This window comes from Peromyscus eremicus, chromosome 4 (assembly GCF_949786415.1).
Source record: "Peromyscus eremicus chromosome 4, PerEre_H2_v1, whole genome shotgun sequence".
Taxonomy (NCBI): Eukaryota; Metazoa; Chordata; class Mammalia; order Rodentia; family Cricetidae; genus Peromyscus; species Peromyscus eremicus.
Window position 1 is genome coordinate 129,050,687 of NC_081419.1, and position 17,332 is coordinate 129,068,018.

General features: G+C 47.3%; 1 protein-coding gene across 1 annotated transcript in view; it reads left to right on the forward strand.

The window, feature by feature from the left end:
- The window catches only part of Mmp24 (matrix metallopeptidase 24), a 45,433-nt gene that overhangs the window by 12,369 nt on the left and 15,732 nt on the right, over positions 1-17,332 (forward strand). The window contains exons 2-4 of the mRNA XM_059259705.1: positions 4,094-4,242; positions 9,562-9,678; positions 11,334-11,638. Coding sequence (XP_059115688.1) covers positions 4,094-4,242; positions 9,562-9,678; positions 11,334-11,638 — 571 coding nt within the window. The remainder of the gene's footprint in view (positions 1-4,093; positions 4,243-9,561; positions 9,679-11,333; positions 11,639-17,332) is intronic.

Consider the following 17,332-nt stretch of genomic DNA (forward strand, 5'->3'; position numbering starts at 1 on the left):
CGGCCCAGATATTTCGGTCTGCTGTACCTGCACTACTTCTCACTTTCCTCTGGGTTTTACACCTCTTTCAGCATTTGGAAGGTGTCAGACGTCTTAGAGTTAGTTAACTGCTGTCAGGGTTAGGCTTCTGACGTGGCTGGTGATTGATTAATAGGTCAAGGTGTAAAAAGATGGAAGATAAGTCATTCTTTTTAAAACTGAAGGAGACTTGCTTCTTTCAGTGTGCTTTTATCTTTTTTTTTTTCTTCAGAAAGGACAATAGACCCCGTTACCTCATCAAGCTGGAAAGCCAAAGCATAACTGATAAATTTCAGCAAATACTTTTCTTCGGCCTTTACTAGATACCAGGATTTATGCTGCATGTCTTCATGTACATTACTTATTAAGCCTCCTCAAGATGAATTCCTTTCCTTGGTACTCAGACAGTGCCTCCCAAGCCAACTGTTCATTCATTTATTCATTCATGAACTTGGTGACTATTGAATCAGACACTGTGCTAAATACAGTAGCAGGTTTAAAAACAATGGCGATTTCTGTTCCCCAGGAACTCAATGTAGCTGGAGAAACAGATACAATCAGTGAACAGGTACGATGCATGGCAGTAACAACATTTAGCAGTGCATACAAGTTACTTCAGGAATAAGGAAGGCCACCTAGCTCTACCAGGGGTTTTTAAGGAAAGTATAAGGAAAGTGGGGACATTGAAGGATGAGTAGGAGTGTGCTACCATGTATCAAGAGAATGGGGTTTGCAGCCACCAGGAAGAGCCTGGAAGTGTAAAAGAGCAAAGAGTGTTTGGGAGTTGGTGTGTGTTGAGTGTGATCAAAGGTTTCTCACTAGAGAAGTCAGAGGAGCATGTGAGTGGCAGAGAAGTGGTAAGCAGTGGATTCAGGAGCTGACTAGTCTCTGATCCATGTTCCTTAGCAGAGAGAATACAGCACAGAGACTTAATGCTTTGATGACAGGATTCAACCTGGGAATAGATGTTAGAGCAGGTGAATGGCTGAGTGACTCGTCAGCTTCCTGGACATTCCTACCCGTCAGTATTTGAGTTTTGTGGCTGATCATGGGCTGAGGGTCAAGTCCCAAATGATTCTTTGTAACATGGCCACTTTAAGATAGATGACTGTATGCCACCTCTCTCTATTTCCCGCCTTCCAACCTCGTCACCTACTCTCACCCAAAGTTCCAGTCATTTTTACATATTTCCCAGAATGTGCCACCCATACCTGCTGGACAGTTCGAATCTCATTTCCACTTGGACGTCTTCCATGACCTCACCTTTCCCTCTATCCCTTTGCCCCCCTTTTCTCCCACAGAACCCTCTCCATATCTATTTTCATCATAGGGTCACTTGTCAGTTAGTGAATTCCTTAGTCATCATTGTACCCCCAAACCTTGCACAGTGCCTAGCATGTATTAAGTGTTTGATAATGTTTGTTGACTGGACATAATGAACAACTAAAGCCTGTCCAAGTCGGCACTGGCTATACAGAGATGGAGGGAGCCTTCCCACAAGGAGCTTAGACTCTGGTGGATGGTGATAAGCAATGATTGGAGCCCAATGTTATAAGATCCATAATATCTGTAATAGGAGTTTAGAGAGCACCGAGGAGAGAGAACTCACTTAGCCTGGGAAGTCTTCCAGGGGTAGTAATTTATGGATTGAACATTAAAATATGAAAGGTTTTTGCCAAACTAAGAATACTCGGCAGAGAGAAACGTATGTGCAGAGGCATAGAAGAGAGACGGTGTTGGGGACTGTGAGTATTGACACTCTGCAGCATCTTTCTGAAGGGAAAACATGTTTTAGACACCAAATATGAGAGGAGGAAAGTTGTCGCTCTTTTGCGTATGTTCCAAGACTATTATTCTGGCAATTTGGCTTTTAATTAGTTTTATCACAAGGCGGTGAAGATGTTATAGTTGCCTTTGGTGAAAATAAAGAGTAACTTACTTATAGTTCTGGCAGCTACCTTCTAAAAGTGATTTGATTTGGCTTACAATAAGGGACATATTCACAATAAAGTTGTTTGTATAGAAACAAAACCCAAAAGCTCTTGGGCTAAAGATATAACTCAGTTGATAGAGTGCTTACCTAGCATGCATAAAGCTTTGGGTTTGATTCCCTAGCACCCAATAAAACTGGGCATGGTAGCACATGCCTACAATCTTAGCACATCTTGGAGGCAGGAGGATCAGAAAGTTCAAAGTCATCATTGACTATGTAGTAAGTTCAAAGAGTACATGAGAAGGGAATAGTACCATTCCCAAGGTGCCCCTACACTCACTCATCAGTTCTCAGGATGACCCTCTGGAGATGGGCAGAGAATTGGGCTTTGTGGCTGCAAGTCTGGCATTGAGGGTGTTCCTGACACATTAAGAATGTGGAAGTTTCATTGATTTTCCTGTAGGTGACACAGGGACCCTTGGTGTTCTCATTTCTTTGGATTTCCATCCCTTCTCACCTTTGGGGGTGGGGTAAGCTCCTTTACCTTGCTATCCTGCGGTCTCACTGCTCTCTTGACCTTTGTGGGGGACCAGCCCCCACTTTATCCTGGGTACTCTTGGGGAGAGATGGATAAAAAAGTATCAGGTAGAAAGAGAGACCTAGTTGATGAGAAGACAGAAACACAGGATGGCTTCAGGAGGACTTGGGTCAATACCCAACAGCCCAGAACTTTATTCAAAAGGGCTTTTATAATAAGGCCAAGGGGTGAGGCAAAAGACCTCCCCCTTGCTAGATACAGCCAAGTGCAGACCCTTCCAAACACCTGGTATTCACGCCCTGTGGTCAAATCATCCCTTGTGCAACTCTGCCGGGTAAAGGAAACTCAGATTCTCTGACCTTGAGTAATCTGGGCCTCCACAGATCCTCTTCACCCAAACTTCTTCTAGTCTCTGTAGTGGTTGACATTGAGCGCGGGGCCTTTGTGCCCACTAGTCAAGAGCCCAACTACTGAGTCACATCCTCAGCCATTTTTTTTCCCTTTTTAGAAAATGATTCCATTAAAAACAAAAACAAAAACTTGGAAAGCAGAAAAGCACAAAAGAAGTCCTCCATGGTACTCTCTAACCAAGAGATATTAAGCTAGGTTGGTTTTTATTGTTGCTGTTGTTTAATTTTGGAGGGAGCTGAGGCTGTAGATGAATACAAGAAGTCCGGGTTCAATCCTCCGCACATGTGCACACACACACACACACACACACACACACACACACACACGAACACGCACACACACACACACACGCAGACACACACACACACACACACGCACACGCACACGCACACACTGTTGACATCAACTAAGCCTTTCAGGAAGTTGACAGGACCAGGACAAAGGACTGACAGCCCTTCACCTGAATCTTCATCTGTTAGCGTGTGACTGCAGTCCCTCCATCTAGCTATCTCTCTCTCTCCAAATATATTTATGCATTTATTTTGGAGTCCATTAAGCACCAGCTGCAGACACCACACATTCTTACGTAAGCCTTCAAATGTGCATTTCTGAAAGGCAAGAAATTCTCTTACATAACAGATTTTTCTATGCATTTATTATTTATATATATATATGGACTATGTTGCTTTGCTTATTTATAATTGTTTATAATGGATTGCTTTGCAGCGAGATGGTTTAGCAATGAAGACTATATGTATTCTCCTGCTAACAGATATGGTGCAGTGTGAAGCTCTGTCAGACTGACTTCAGGCACAGCGTGTTTTAGGAGGGAAGGTATCCACGAGCTGTCCTACCTCAGTGAGGTGGCTGTCCCTGTGCTCTTGCATGTTGGGCTCGTGTCAGTAGGAAGCACCAAAGTCGTGAATAAAAAGGGCAGGGAAAAGCTCTGAATACAAAGTTAGTGTCATTCTGTAGTGGACAGCCAATGAGAGGGTGACTGTGGGGGAATGAGCCAATCAGAGGTACGTATTCTGGAGGTTAACGTGACCACATCTGCAGGGTGAAGTGGAGGAGTCAGTCAGAGTGTGGGTCCATATGTACTTTGGGTAAAATGATCCCCAGTTTAAATCTCTGCCATGTGGAACGGAGCCTCCTCCAGCCTAGTGCATCGTTTTCTTTCACATGTCTTTCAGAACTGGTTAAAATCCTATGGCTATCTACTTCCCTATGAGTCACGGGCATCTGCGTTGCATTCCGGGAAGGCCCTGCAGTCAGCAGTGTCCACGATGCAGCAGTTTTACGGGATCCCAGTCACCGGTGTGTTGGATCAGACAACAATCGAGTAAGATTTGCATAGGACATTGTGCCTTTGAACTCTCTGGACTCTCTGTTCACATCTGTCGTGGTCATACTATGCCCATCCTCCCTCCCTATATTTCTATATTTTAATGCCTCCTTGGGAGATAATACCAAAGAGTGCAGCTCTGGTTCATTCTTCACCCCCACCTCCACCCCCACCCCATATCTCTGCTATTAACTTTATGCTGTGTGACTGGAGACAAGTCACTTAACCCTTCTGGGCCTCAGTTTCCTTGTCAGTACAGTGAGGGAGTGGGTTATAGAAGGTCTCTCTAGTCTCATCAGGTCCCAGTAACTAAGAGCTCTCTCTGGCACCCTCTGAGGCGCCCTAAGATGTGTGTGCATGGCTCACTGGATGCAGAGAACTGTGGAGCAATTGCAGGCTGGCAGTTCTTGTCCCACTTTCCCCATCTACCAAACACCTGCTGGGTGCCCGCATGTGCCAGGCACTGTGCTTAGCCCCAGCCTCCTACTCAGCTGTTTTGTGAAAAACACAGTCATCTGGCCACGCCATCCTAGGGCTCAGAAACATACCAACCCCAGGGAGATGCTGAGGAGGCAGTAACATAAATCCCAGCCATGAGAATAGGGACATCAAAAAGAGGACAGAGAGGAGAGGGTCCCAAAGCCAGCCTAGAAGGAGTGGCCAGAGAGGGGGAAGGGAGGGGGCATGGCCAGCTGGGTTAGCTGCTGAGTGTTCAAACAGAAAGGTGGCTGAAAGGCTTTGCAGGGCTTAGGAATCAAGAGGTTGTAGCCAAGCTCAGGGGGATGGTGGGAACACAGTCAGAGGGCGATGAGGGGAGGAGACATGAGCAGCTGAGATGGCAAGAGGTGGGAAGACGTTTGAGAAGCCTGAGGACAAAGGGAAGGGGAAGAACTGGGTGGTGGCCAGAAAAGGACATGTTTTTATTTGTTTCTCATGGGAGAAAGTTGGGCCAGCGAAGTGGCTCACTGGGTAAAGGAGCTTGTTGCACCAGCCATGTGTTAGGTCCCCAGAACCCATGTAAAGGTGGGAGGAGAGAACCAGCTCCTGCATATTCTACATGCATGTGTGCAGACACACACACACACACACACACACACACACACACACACACACATACACACACACACGTAGGGGGCTAGAGAAATGGCTCGGCATTTAGGACCTCATACTGCTCTTGCATAAGACCCGGGTTCAATTCCTGACACCCACGTGGTGGTTCACAACTTCCTGTGACCCCAGTTCCAGGGTCTGACACCTTCTTCTGACTTCTGAGGTCTCCTGCATGCACCTGCTGCACAAACATACGCTCAGGCATATATATACATACCCATCAAAAATAAAACAAATATTTAAAATAGAAATAAATAGAAATGTTAAAAGATGAGACTAGCTTGATTATGTTTTGGTTTGGTTTTGCTTTGTTTAAGACAGGATCTCTCTACATAGTCCTGGCTGTCCTGGAACTCAGGATTTAGACCAGGTTGGCCTTGAACTCAAAGAGATTCTCCTGCCTCCCAAGTACTGGGATTAAAAGTATCTGGCACCATTATGCCTAGCTGTTTTGTTTTGTTTTGTTTTGTTTTGTTTTGTTGTTGTTGTTGTTGTTGTTTTTAGAAATAACCATAGGCTGGTAAGATGAGCCCAGCAGGTAAAAATGCTTGCCACACAACCTAATGACCTCAGTTCAATCCCTAGATCCCATACTGAAAGGAGAGAACCATCTCTTAAAAGTTGTTTTCTGACCTTGTGTGTGGACATATACACACTAATAATAATAATAATAAATGTAAATAAGCAAAAAATTTTGAACTTAAAAAAAAAAAAAACTCCACGAAAGCCATTGGAACTGTTTCGGGAGAGGCATTCAGGCCAGGAAGGCAGAGAAAGAGCAGAAATGAGTTTCTAAAGGGGGAGATGGAGCCCACGTGAGGGCGGCAGCAGATGGCAGGGCTGGTTGAGGACACCGGAGAACTGGCAGAAGGCAGGATGGGAAATGCACACAATGGTGGCTCGAGAATCAGTTCATCTCTCAGACAAGTTACTCTGGGATGGAATCATCTCTGGGAGACTTGGAGTGCTAAGCTTGACTGTCAAGTCCTTGAGTCCATTATTCCAAGCTGCAAAACTTAAAACTTGGCGATCCGTGATTCTATCCAAACATTTCCTGGTCCTTCCGTCTCTTACTGTGAAATTCAGAGACAGTACATCCGAAGGCTCCTAGGAGGCTGTGAGCAGAATCCTTGGTCCTTGGCCTTACGGGTGAGTGGCTTATCGGTCCTAGCCTCCTTCCCAGGACAGTGTTATTTTGAGGCATTTGTACAGGCTTCATGGCAGTGCGTCCTGGGCCAGGAGCACTGGTGTCTCTGCTGAGGCACCACCTGGCCTTGGATGTTCCTCTGTTCCAGAAAGCCCCAGGCCTGCTGGACAGGGTTCAAACCCCAGCAGGTGGATGGGAAAAGAGGAGACAAAGGGAATGAACCGAGGAAAGAGGCAGTGCTGCCTACCCACAGTTCTCCCGCACCTCTTTTAGGAAGACGGGAACAGTATTCTGGACACACAGAAGGAAAAAGCTGTTCACACTTAGTCCAAGATGGGAGCGGGGTGGGTAGAATTCAGAGGGCTCCACCTTAGCTCTGTGCCTTTGGGCAATGGCCGCCTTTCACTGGGCCCATTTTCTGACATAGGGCTCTCAGGTCTTACTCAGCCTCGCAGTATCAGGGGTGGCTCTTGCTTCTCTGTCCAGGGTGTGTTAGTAAAAGGAAGTTTGATTCGCAATTTTAAGTACTATTTTTGAGTGTTTACCTTGGGAAATGTCACACATTTATTCCTTCACTCATTCATCCAGCCACATAGCTCCTCCAACTCAACTTTGTGCTAAGTGTTGAGAGGGGCAAACAAGAGCCCGGGCTTCCTTCACTACACTGCATTGACAGGCCACCCAGTCAGTGCAGCGGTGGGCCTGCCTCCCTGACTTCTGCTTTCCAAACGACCTGATTTAGCCACGCAATCCCGACAACCTGAGTCTGATCCCTAGAACCCATGTCAAGGTAGAAGAGGACCAATTCCATGTACATCCTCTGGGCTCCATGCATGCCGTTGTATACAGCACTCCCAAACACATCGTGTACATGCAAAAAATAATAAAGAAATAATTTTTAAAATTTAAAATAAAAATTCTAAAAGCAATCCAGGTGGAGTTGTATCTGCTTATAATCCTAACACCTAAGAGATGGAGGCGGAAGGATCATGAATTTGAAGCTAGCCTGGGCTACCTAGCAAGATCAATCTCAAAGCAAAGAATTTTAAGAGCACACGAATGTGTGGGCACTGCAGATGTTTACACAGATGTGTGCTGCTGCTGTCATGGAGATTCACGACTGCCGTGAGTGTAGGTCACTCTCTGAGTGAGTGGGGCACACCAAGATGAGTAAGACCTAGTTCGTTCCCCCTAGGGGCTTTTCACATGTGGTTAAAATGGCCTGGCGTCTTTGCTCCATTGCCAATGGCAACTGCTTTTAACAGCTGTGAATGAGGTCAGACATTTTCCCTTCCAGCGATGCCAAGTTCAGTGGGTCGGTTGTTGGGCCGGTGTGGAACATAAACTACAGGATGGTCTGGCCCTAGTCAGTTGTGGCTTTTTAAATCTCCTACCTGGGCCCATCTTAAGCCGGGCGGTGGTGGCGCACGCCTTTAATCCCAGCACTCGGGAGGCAGAGCCAGGCGGATCTCTGTGAGTTCGAGGCCAGCCTGGGCTACCAAGTGAGTTCCAGGAAAGGCGCAAAGCTACACAGAGAAACCCTGTCTCGAAAAACCAAAAAAAAAAAAAAAAAAAAATCTCCTACCTGGGCCCATCTTAAATCCCCAGTGATGTCCCAGGCTTGTTCCCTGTGCCTTTACCTGATAACCAACAAGTTTATCAAGACTGACTAAGTCCCAAACACTAGACTAGCTTTGGGGCACAATGACAAATGTAACATGCTTCCTGTCCTCAAAGAATCTGCCATTGTTAGAAGCAACAAAGTAATATCTAAAACCACAATACAATGTAACAAGTGCTACAGAAAATTACATCCTACATCTGCTCAGAGATGTCTTTTCTTTTGAGTCAGGGTCTCACTGTGCAGACTAGACTGGCCTGCAACTTTTGGTCCTCCTGCCTCAGCCTCCCAAGACCTGTTTTTACAGAGCACCTGGGTGTTGGGCCACTTCTTAAACACCTGTAGCACGAGGACATTTCCCGTCTCTCATGCTCTTCTGCGGTAGTGTCGAAGAGTTCTCATTCACTCACTCATTCAGTCAGTCCGTCGTTGGTTAAGAAATCACTATCAGCCGGGCGGTGGTGGCGCACGCCTTTAATCCCAGCACTCGGGAGGCAAAGGCAGGCGGATCTCTGTGAGTTCGAGGCCAGCCTGGGCTACCAAGTGAGTTCCAGGACAGGCGCAAAGCTACACAGAGAAACCCTGTCTCAAAAAACCAAAAAAAAAAAAAAAAAAAAAAAAAAAAAAAAAAAAAGAAAAAAAGAAAAAAAAAGAAATCACTATTGACCCCCTTCTATGTGAGGCACTGTGCCAGCGCTAGGGAGACAGGCAACTCTCCTATCCTCATGCAGCTCAGAATCTGGTGAGAAAAGCAAAGAGTCTACAAGAAAGCAGATGTACACATTCCCAGGAGGAGGAACCGCTAGAAGGAAACGTGAAGCAAGTTAAGTCGTATTGGGATCGCCTTGTTGTAGATGTAGCAGTTCATCAGGGACGATCTCTCGGAAGGGCAGAGACCTGAACGAAGTAAAGGAACAAACGCCTGTAGACAGAGGACTGCAAGCAAAGCAGACCTCCACTGCAAAGACTCCAGAGCAGGAATGGTGACCACGGTCAGCGAGCAGTGCGACACCACTGTGGCTGGCTGACGGGAGAAGGGTAACAAGCTGCTGGACACGTGGGCAGAGGCTAGACCATGTGGAGCACCGCAGACTGAGCTGGGGGTTAGAATTTTATTGCAGTTATGATGCTGATGAGGAAACTGAGGTTCATGTTGACTTCATCCCTGGCCTGGGGTCCTCCCTTGGTAGAATCAGAACTTACAAGTGTCTCTTGACTCCAGGGTCTTAAGTGTTTCTTAAACTCAAGTGTTTCCCCTTGGGAGTGAATGAATTAATGAATCGGTCAGTCTATCACATAAATGCCTTATGTGCACTGCCATTCAGACTGGAGTTGTGGACTGGGCAACACCCTCCTAGAGTGTTCAGTGACCATAGTGTGTGTGTGTGTGTGTGTGTGTGTGTGTGTGTGTGTGTGTGTGTGCCTTCTCTCTGCCCAGGTGGATGAAGAAACCCCGATGCGGCGTCCCCGATCATCCCCACTTGAGCAGGAGGCGGAGAAACAAGCGCTATGCCCTGACTGGACAGAAGTGGAGGCAGAAGCACATCACCTACAGGTGCCCCTTGCTTCCTCCCCCGGTTTGACCCCCATGCTCACCCTGTTTTTCCTGCCCAAGTCTCTGAGGTTCACGTGGTAGGTGTGTCTGGGGGTGGGGTGGGGTCAGGACAAAGGCCAGGCATGTGGACATCAGGACCAGAGGCTGAGAGCCTGTGACCCTCTCTTCCTTGAGGCCTCCACAGGTGACTCTGGCTTCAGGTTTCCTGGTTTGCCTGGTCCTTTGGGAATTAGTTGTGTTCCGTCTAGATGCCTACAGTTTTTAGTTACTGAACACGGGGTATGAATTGTTTAGTAGGATTCTGCTGTGTAAAGACCCAAGGCAGAGCTCACTGTTCATGCTTAAAACTTCCCTGCCTCTGCAGGATTCCCAATTTCATCCTGACAGACTTCACCCAAGATGCCCAATGCAGATGCAAAGTCTCTGCTGTTCTTGTCTTTTTTTGTTTGTTTTTGTTTTTGTTTTCGAGACAGGGTTTCTCTGAGTAGTTTTGCGCCTTTCCTGGAACTCACTCTGTAGCCCAGTCTGGCCTCAAACTCACAGAGATCCGCCTGGCTCTGCCTCCCGAGTGCTGGGATTAAAGGCGTGCACCACTACCACCCGGCCTCTGCTGTTTCTTAAGGAGAGTGAGGAATGAAGACATGGGTCACAACAATCATTCCGTGCCTGGGAAAGTCAGGGCAGACCAAAGTCGTCTCAAAGCCCCACAGTGGCTGAGACAAGGATAATGAAACCCAGCACAGCAGGGCCAGACACCAGGGTTCACAGAGACTTGGGCAAGGACCAGGCTAGGAAAGGGCTCTGCTTGGCACCTCTCAGAACTCTGACTCTGTCTCAGATCAGTTCCCGTGGTACAGTAAAAGAAACTGAGGCAGAGATTACAGGGTTAAAGTAAGGGCGTTCCTTACTGACAAGATGTAGGTATCAGAACAGGATTTTTTTTTTCCAAAAGAGAAGGAAACTTAAGAGGAATCTAGGTTAGAAGACTCAGGTCTTCCAAAGACGAGGAATGGATCAAGAGGAAGGGAAAAAGTTTCTAGCCCAACTCTGACCTTACCTCCCATTACCCACCCTCCCTAGACCTCTGCTCCCTTCCCATGGAATGGGTAAGATGATCCATGCCCCAGGCCTTCTTGGGACAGAGCACGCATAAGTAGTAGTGTTCCATTGTGGAAAACCGTGCACCAGATACAGTTACCTTAAAGAACTAAGTCAGGCGTTGGATTAAGTCATGTGCTGCCCTACACCAGCTGCTGATAGACCAGCAATGACTAGTTCTTTTCCACTGTGATGCCTCTGTACTATTTGAGTATATCTGTGACTTTTACAAATGTATATATTTTCTGTGTTGGGAGAGAAAGAGCTAAATTTAAAGGAGTCTACCTATCAGTTTTCTACTACACATTGGATGGAATCCCTTATGCAACACAAGCCTTGTCAGGAATAAAACTCTGATGAAAACAAGCTATTGTGATGGGGGGAGGGGGTGATGAGCTTCCTAGTCAGCCTATTCTTCAGCCCCCCCAGGCCTCTCAATAGAATTCTAGGACTCAAAATGTGAAGGCCACTGGACCATACTGGCTCTGACATCCCTTTCAGCCCCACTGGTCTCTGACTTTGTACTCTTTTCCAATGATCCTTCTCTCTCTCACCAGCATTCACAACTATACCCCAAAGGTGGGTGAGCTGGACACGCGGAAAGCTATTCGTCAGGCTTTCGATGTGTGGCAGAAGGTGACCCCTCTGACTTTTGAAGAGGTGCCATACCATGAGATCAAAAGTGATCGGAAGGAGGCAGACATCATGATCTTCTTTGCTTCTGGCTTCCATGGTGACAGCTCCCCATTTGACGGGGAAGGGGGCTTCCTCGCCCATGCCTACTTTCCTGGCCCAGGGATTGGAGGAGACACTCACTTCGATTCAGATGAGCCCTGGACACTAGGAAATGCCAACCACGATGGTAAGAACAAGAGAGGATGGCGTGGGGGAGTCAGTGCTGGGCTGTTCAATTATCAGGGAAAGATGTGCCAAGGATGCATTTGGAGACACCACTGATGAGAGACCTACTTTCCAGAGCTTCTTGTCTAAGAACTAAGGACTCAAAAGAGTGAGAACTGTGGTCTCTGTTAATATTCAACACTTGATCCACCAGGACCAGGGCCATAAAGATGAGTGAGACCACCTAGAAGTTGGTGTAATTGGGCTGAGGCGGGATTGCACCATGAATAAGAAAATGATGTGCCAGAGGCTGAAGAAACAGGTTAGAAGGCTTTAAAATAGTACTTGAGCTCTGTTGGGTTCTGGTCCCAAAGTCACTCTAAACCATGGCCTAACCTTTCTAGCATCCTCAGATAACTTGCCCTGCACCACCGATTCTGCGGATATCTGCAGAGCAGCAGTCAGTATCGGGCAGTGATAGCCACTTGTCATCCCTATGAACTAAGACACTTGCTTAGCAAATGGCAATGGACACAATGTTGTGCCCATTTAAATTTTTTGTATTACATTCATTGACTTGTATGAGTGTATGTTGTGTTGGTGTTCACATGCCACAGCTCTCACGTAGAGGTCAGAAGACAACTTGGGGAGGTCAGTTTTCTCCTTCCATTGTATAGGTCTTGGGAATCAGACTCAGGGGGTCATGTCTGGTGGCAGGTACCTTGAGCCTTCTCACTGGCCCAATAATCTATTTATCACACTCTTTAGTTATTATTTGTGGGGTGAGTGTGTATATGGAGAGTTCAGAGGACAACTTATGGGAGTCCTTTCACCCCTTCCACCAGGTAGCTCCAAGGGTTTGAACTTGGGTCATTGGGCTTGATAGCAACTGTCTTTATCCACTGAGCCATCGTGCCAACTGGTAGATCCATTTTTAAGATGAAGAGCTCAGGGCTCAATGGTAGGTGGCAGTGCTGGAGCTTAAACCCTAGTTCAACGGGAGCCTATGAAAGGGCTAAGGATGTAGCTCAATTGGTAGAGTCTTTGCCTAGCATTCATAAAGCCCTGGGTTCAATCCCCAGCATAAGCAAGGAGTGGTGGTACATACCTGTACTCCTAGCATACAGGAAGTGCATACAAGGGCGACAGAGTAAGTAATCTCTAAGGTCTCTTTCAATGTAGGTGTGACACGGTACAGAGTCCTGCAATCACCAAGGGATATGTGACTATTTAATTAAGGGCACAGGCAGAGTCTGCCTTCCGAAACCCAGAGTCAGGGCTCTATATAAGGAGCCCTGCCGTAAGGCAGACTCTGCTGGAGGCTGCAGCTCAGGTGCCATGAAAATGCAACAGGAGTCAAAGGGACGGAGAGGCAGGAGATTCAGCCTTCAGATTATGGCAGATAGTAATGAATGGACGTTAAGGTCCCGAGGTCCTTATCAAGTGCCTCCCACACAGCACGTAAGTAGGTATTATCATCCCTATTTCACAGAAAGTCAAACAAAAGCATAAAGAAACATTATTCTATCCAAGGCCCTAGAGTTAGGGAGCAGTTATACAAGGCTTTGAATTTGGATATTATAACCCTGGATTCCACACCCTCAGCCACCATGCTGAGCTTCTGTGGATCTCAAACGATGAGAATCACCTAGAAACTTAAGAATGCAGAGCCCAGTCTTGAGGAACATCTCTGTCCTTGAAGTTTCTCTACTCAGCCTGATCATGAGAACCACCAAGGGTCTTTTTAGAAACATGGATTACTGTCCCTGGAGATCCTGATCCTTAATCTGGATCAAGATTGGGAAACAGAGGACACCTGTTCTTGCCTTGGTGCAGCTTATGGGTGTGGCAGACTGTTTGCGGCTCCTCCCTCAGAAGCCATGTCTGGTGTACGTAGGTGGGCTGCTCCCCTGAGGACACTCCAGACCACTGTGTGAATCAGGGGTTCACCTCTCCCAGCATCTGTCCAGCACTGGTCCAGGAGCTGGTTTGACCAAGGTGCTGCCCAGGGTGTTATGAGACTGTTCAGCTTCTTTGTTCTCGTCCCTCTTTTGATTTCTGCTGTTTCCTGTGAAGCTTCATTTCCTCTGGCTAGGTGTCATCTCTCCTATGTCCTGGATAACTTCCCTGGCCCTCTGTATACCCATGCTTTATCTTATTCTTATTTTTGGAGTGGTGTCAACAAACGACTGTGACGACTGATAAGGCGTCAAGGGAAAAAAATCTATCATTTTCAGGCCCTGTTGTGTGCCAGGCACCACCAGCTCAAGGGTTTTAGTTTTAGTTCTGGTAAACTCAACTGAATTTTCAAAGGGTTATTTTCCTATGGAGGTGCTAGGAAGAAACGCCTCTGCCTCACTTTCTGCCAAACTCCAGGGTCTCCACAGTCATGCCCACTCCTTGCTTTTGAGGAGCTTGCTAGGCTCAGCCTCCAGTCCCAAGAACTGGTGTATGTGGCATGTGGGAAGGACCTAGAGTCTGTGAATGGACACCATTGTTATACTCTCCTGCCTGATCATCCCATCTTTAATGAACAACCTCCAGCTCTGACAGAAATTCCAAGAGAGCTAATGTCTTCTCTGGACAGGAATCAGGACATTGCTCTGTAAAAACAGAGATGAACCAGGTACCACTTAGAAGCCCAGCCATAGATCTCTGGCTGATGGGGGGTCAGCTGTGAGCACTGCCCCAAGACAGGCTTCAGTGAGGGGAAAGGAACTGCAATTTAGTGAGCACCTGGATAATGTGGCATTTGATTCCCACACAGACTCAGTGAGGGAGGGAGGAGACTCTCCTGGGAACTTCGGTCTGATCGTTGGCCTTCTTTATGGAACTATTTCAAACTCTCTCAAGGAGGGAGACTGAGGAGGGCTCCAGTGATCAACACTGATGTCCGTACTGTGCCTACCCCTTCCACGTTTATTTGGGGACGGAGGTTTTTCGTTTTGTCTTTATTTTATGTGTATGAGTGTTTTGTCTACATCTGAGTGCACCACAAGCAGTGCCCTTGGAGGCCAGAAGAGGTTGTCAGATCTTCTGGAACTGGAGTTACAGATGGTTGTGGGCTGCCATGTGGGTGCTTGCAAATGAACCCTGGTCCTTTACAAGAGCAACAAGTGCTCTTAACCACTGAGCTATCTTTCCAGCCCCATGGCTGATGTATTTTAAAGAAAGAAAGACCCAGGTATAATATCATTTTATATATGGCTACTTTACTTTGCCACTCTAACAAAGATGGAATTTTAATATAACCACAAAATCAGGATCAAACTCAACAAAGTTAACAACTTCTTAAAATCTAATGCCAGAGCATTGGTAAAGTGCTTGTCATGTAAGCTTGAAGGCCTGAGTTTGATTCCCAGAACTCATGCAAAAAAGCCAGGTAGGGTGTCAATCGCTTGTAATCCCACCACTGGAGAGGCAGAGACAGGGGGATGCCTGGGACTTGCTGGCAAAGCAGCCTAGCCTAGTCAGGAAGCTCCAGGTCCAAGGAGAGACCCTGTCTCAAAACACAAGATGCAACAATGCCCAAGGTTGGCTTCTGGCCTCCACATACCCACACACACTTGTAGGCACACATACAAACACACACACACAGACACAGACACACACACAAACACACACACACACACACTCACAATCTAATACCCAGTGGCAGTGTCCCCAATTACCTCAAAGTGTCTTTTACAGTTGTTGGCTTGCATCAGGATCCAAACAAGATCCACATCACACATGGCTCTTTTAAAGTCTTCTAATTTAAAATGCAGCCCACCCCCACATTTCCCTGTCTTGCATGGAAGACACCATCTTAAGTGTAGTCATTTGACTTGATAAGACTCAAGTTCATCTTTCACCTGTCTCTCTCCTCATGATTCCTGAGTATTGCAGAGCAGAGCAAGCCTGACGAGGCGTAGGTTCACTTTTGGACAGGATCTTTCCTTGGTAGTATTGATATGTTCTGTTCACTACATCAGAAACACGTATGATTCAAGCTGTCCTGTTTAAAAATAGAAAGGAAGAAAGAGAGAAAGGAAGGAAGGAAGAAGGGAAGGAAGGAAGGAAGGAAGGAAAGAGAAGGAAGGAAACAAGGAAGGAAACAAGGAAGGAAGGAATCAGTGTAGTCTACATCTGGACGCAAACCTCCTGAATCACAGTCCTCACTGCCCCCGGGTTTAAAAGATTTCCGAGACTCACACCTGTAATTCCAGCACTCACGAGGATGAGGCGGCAGGAAGACTGTTGTAGTTCTGAGGCCAGCCTGGGCTACGCAGTAAGTTCCAGACCAGCTGGAGATCCAGAGACCCTGTCCGGGATGGCTCAGTGGGAGAAGCCCTCCTGTGCGAGCATGAGGACCTCAGTTTGGAGGCCTAACACCCACGTAAAAGCCAGCTGTAGCAATGTGCATCTGTAACCCCAAGCCAGGGACAGAATTATGCAGATACTATGGGCTCCCTGGCTAGCTGCTCTAACCAAAACAGCAAACACTGGGTTTACTGAGAGACACTGTTTCAAGTAAATACATGAAAGTGTAGAGAGCAATAGAGAATTCTTGACAGCAATCTCTGATTTCTACAGGCATGCCCCCATAGGTAAGCATGCCTGCACACATGCATAACACACACACACACACACACACACACACACACACACACACACACACACCTCTCCAGATTGCCACTGAATTGTGCATGTGGTTCTCATTCCCTACTCCACTGAAGTGTACAAAGGGGCAGTCTAGCCCACCACACCTTAAAGCCATTTTCGTTGAACTTTCTCTGTCCCCATTTCTTTCAACCAGTGAAGTGAGCAGATACCCCCTCAGTTCTGCCGGGGGACCCAGCTCTCAGTATTCCTTCCTAGAGGAAGAGCCTTCATGACCATACCCTGCTTCACGGGACAGAGCCTTTCCACACTTAGCTCACTAACTTATCCCCCACGGGGGACGTGGGGGAAGTAGGGATTATAATCTTCCGGTTTACAGATGACGATGTGACCCTCTGCTGGGGGTATTGAGAAAGTCACACAGTTGGAAGGCGGCAGAGCCAGATGTGAAGGCGAGATGCCACATCTTTAACAGTCCCCACAGGGGTCTGCAGCAGGTGGTCCAGGGACAGTACTTGGAAAACCGTAGTTTTGGTGCTTTCCCTCCTGGATGCTGTCACCTTGCCGTGTCAGACTCGGGCAACTTTGAGCCATTTTCTGGGGCTACTGCCCCCAAGAAGCTCAGTCTTGGGGCAGAATACGTACCCATGGCTGTAATTAATGAAAATTGGAAAGTGGCCAGTACCTAAAGCTGCCTGAGATTAAAATGCTGGCAGAGAGGGGAAGGCAGCATTCTCGGCCAGCTGGGAGAGCCAGGCTGGTTTCCTGGGAGATGAGCACTGGGGTGAACTTCAGAGGAAGAAGGGTCTTCTAGGTGCAGGGGATACCGCTGATGAGAAGGCAGAGGGGAAGAGAGATGCCTTGGGGGGGGGGTGCTGCTGGAGTCAGGAAGATGGGGGTCCCCAACGAGGAAGTCCATCCTAAGAGGCAAGGTCCACTGGAGAAGCCAAGCAGTCTGTCATGCTATAGGGCCCAGAGACTTCCACAACTGGGGACGCTGGTCCTCTCACACAGCTCAACACAACAGTGGTAATGAGTAATGATCCGCCTGTGCCAGGACCTGGTATGGCACTTTGTTTACCTTGACTCATTAATCCTTGTCCCTGTTCTTATG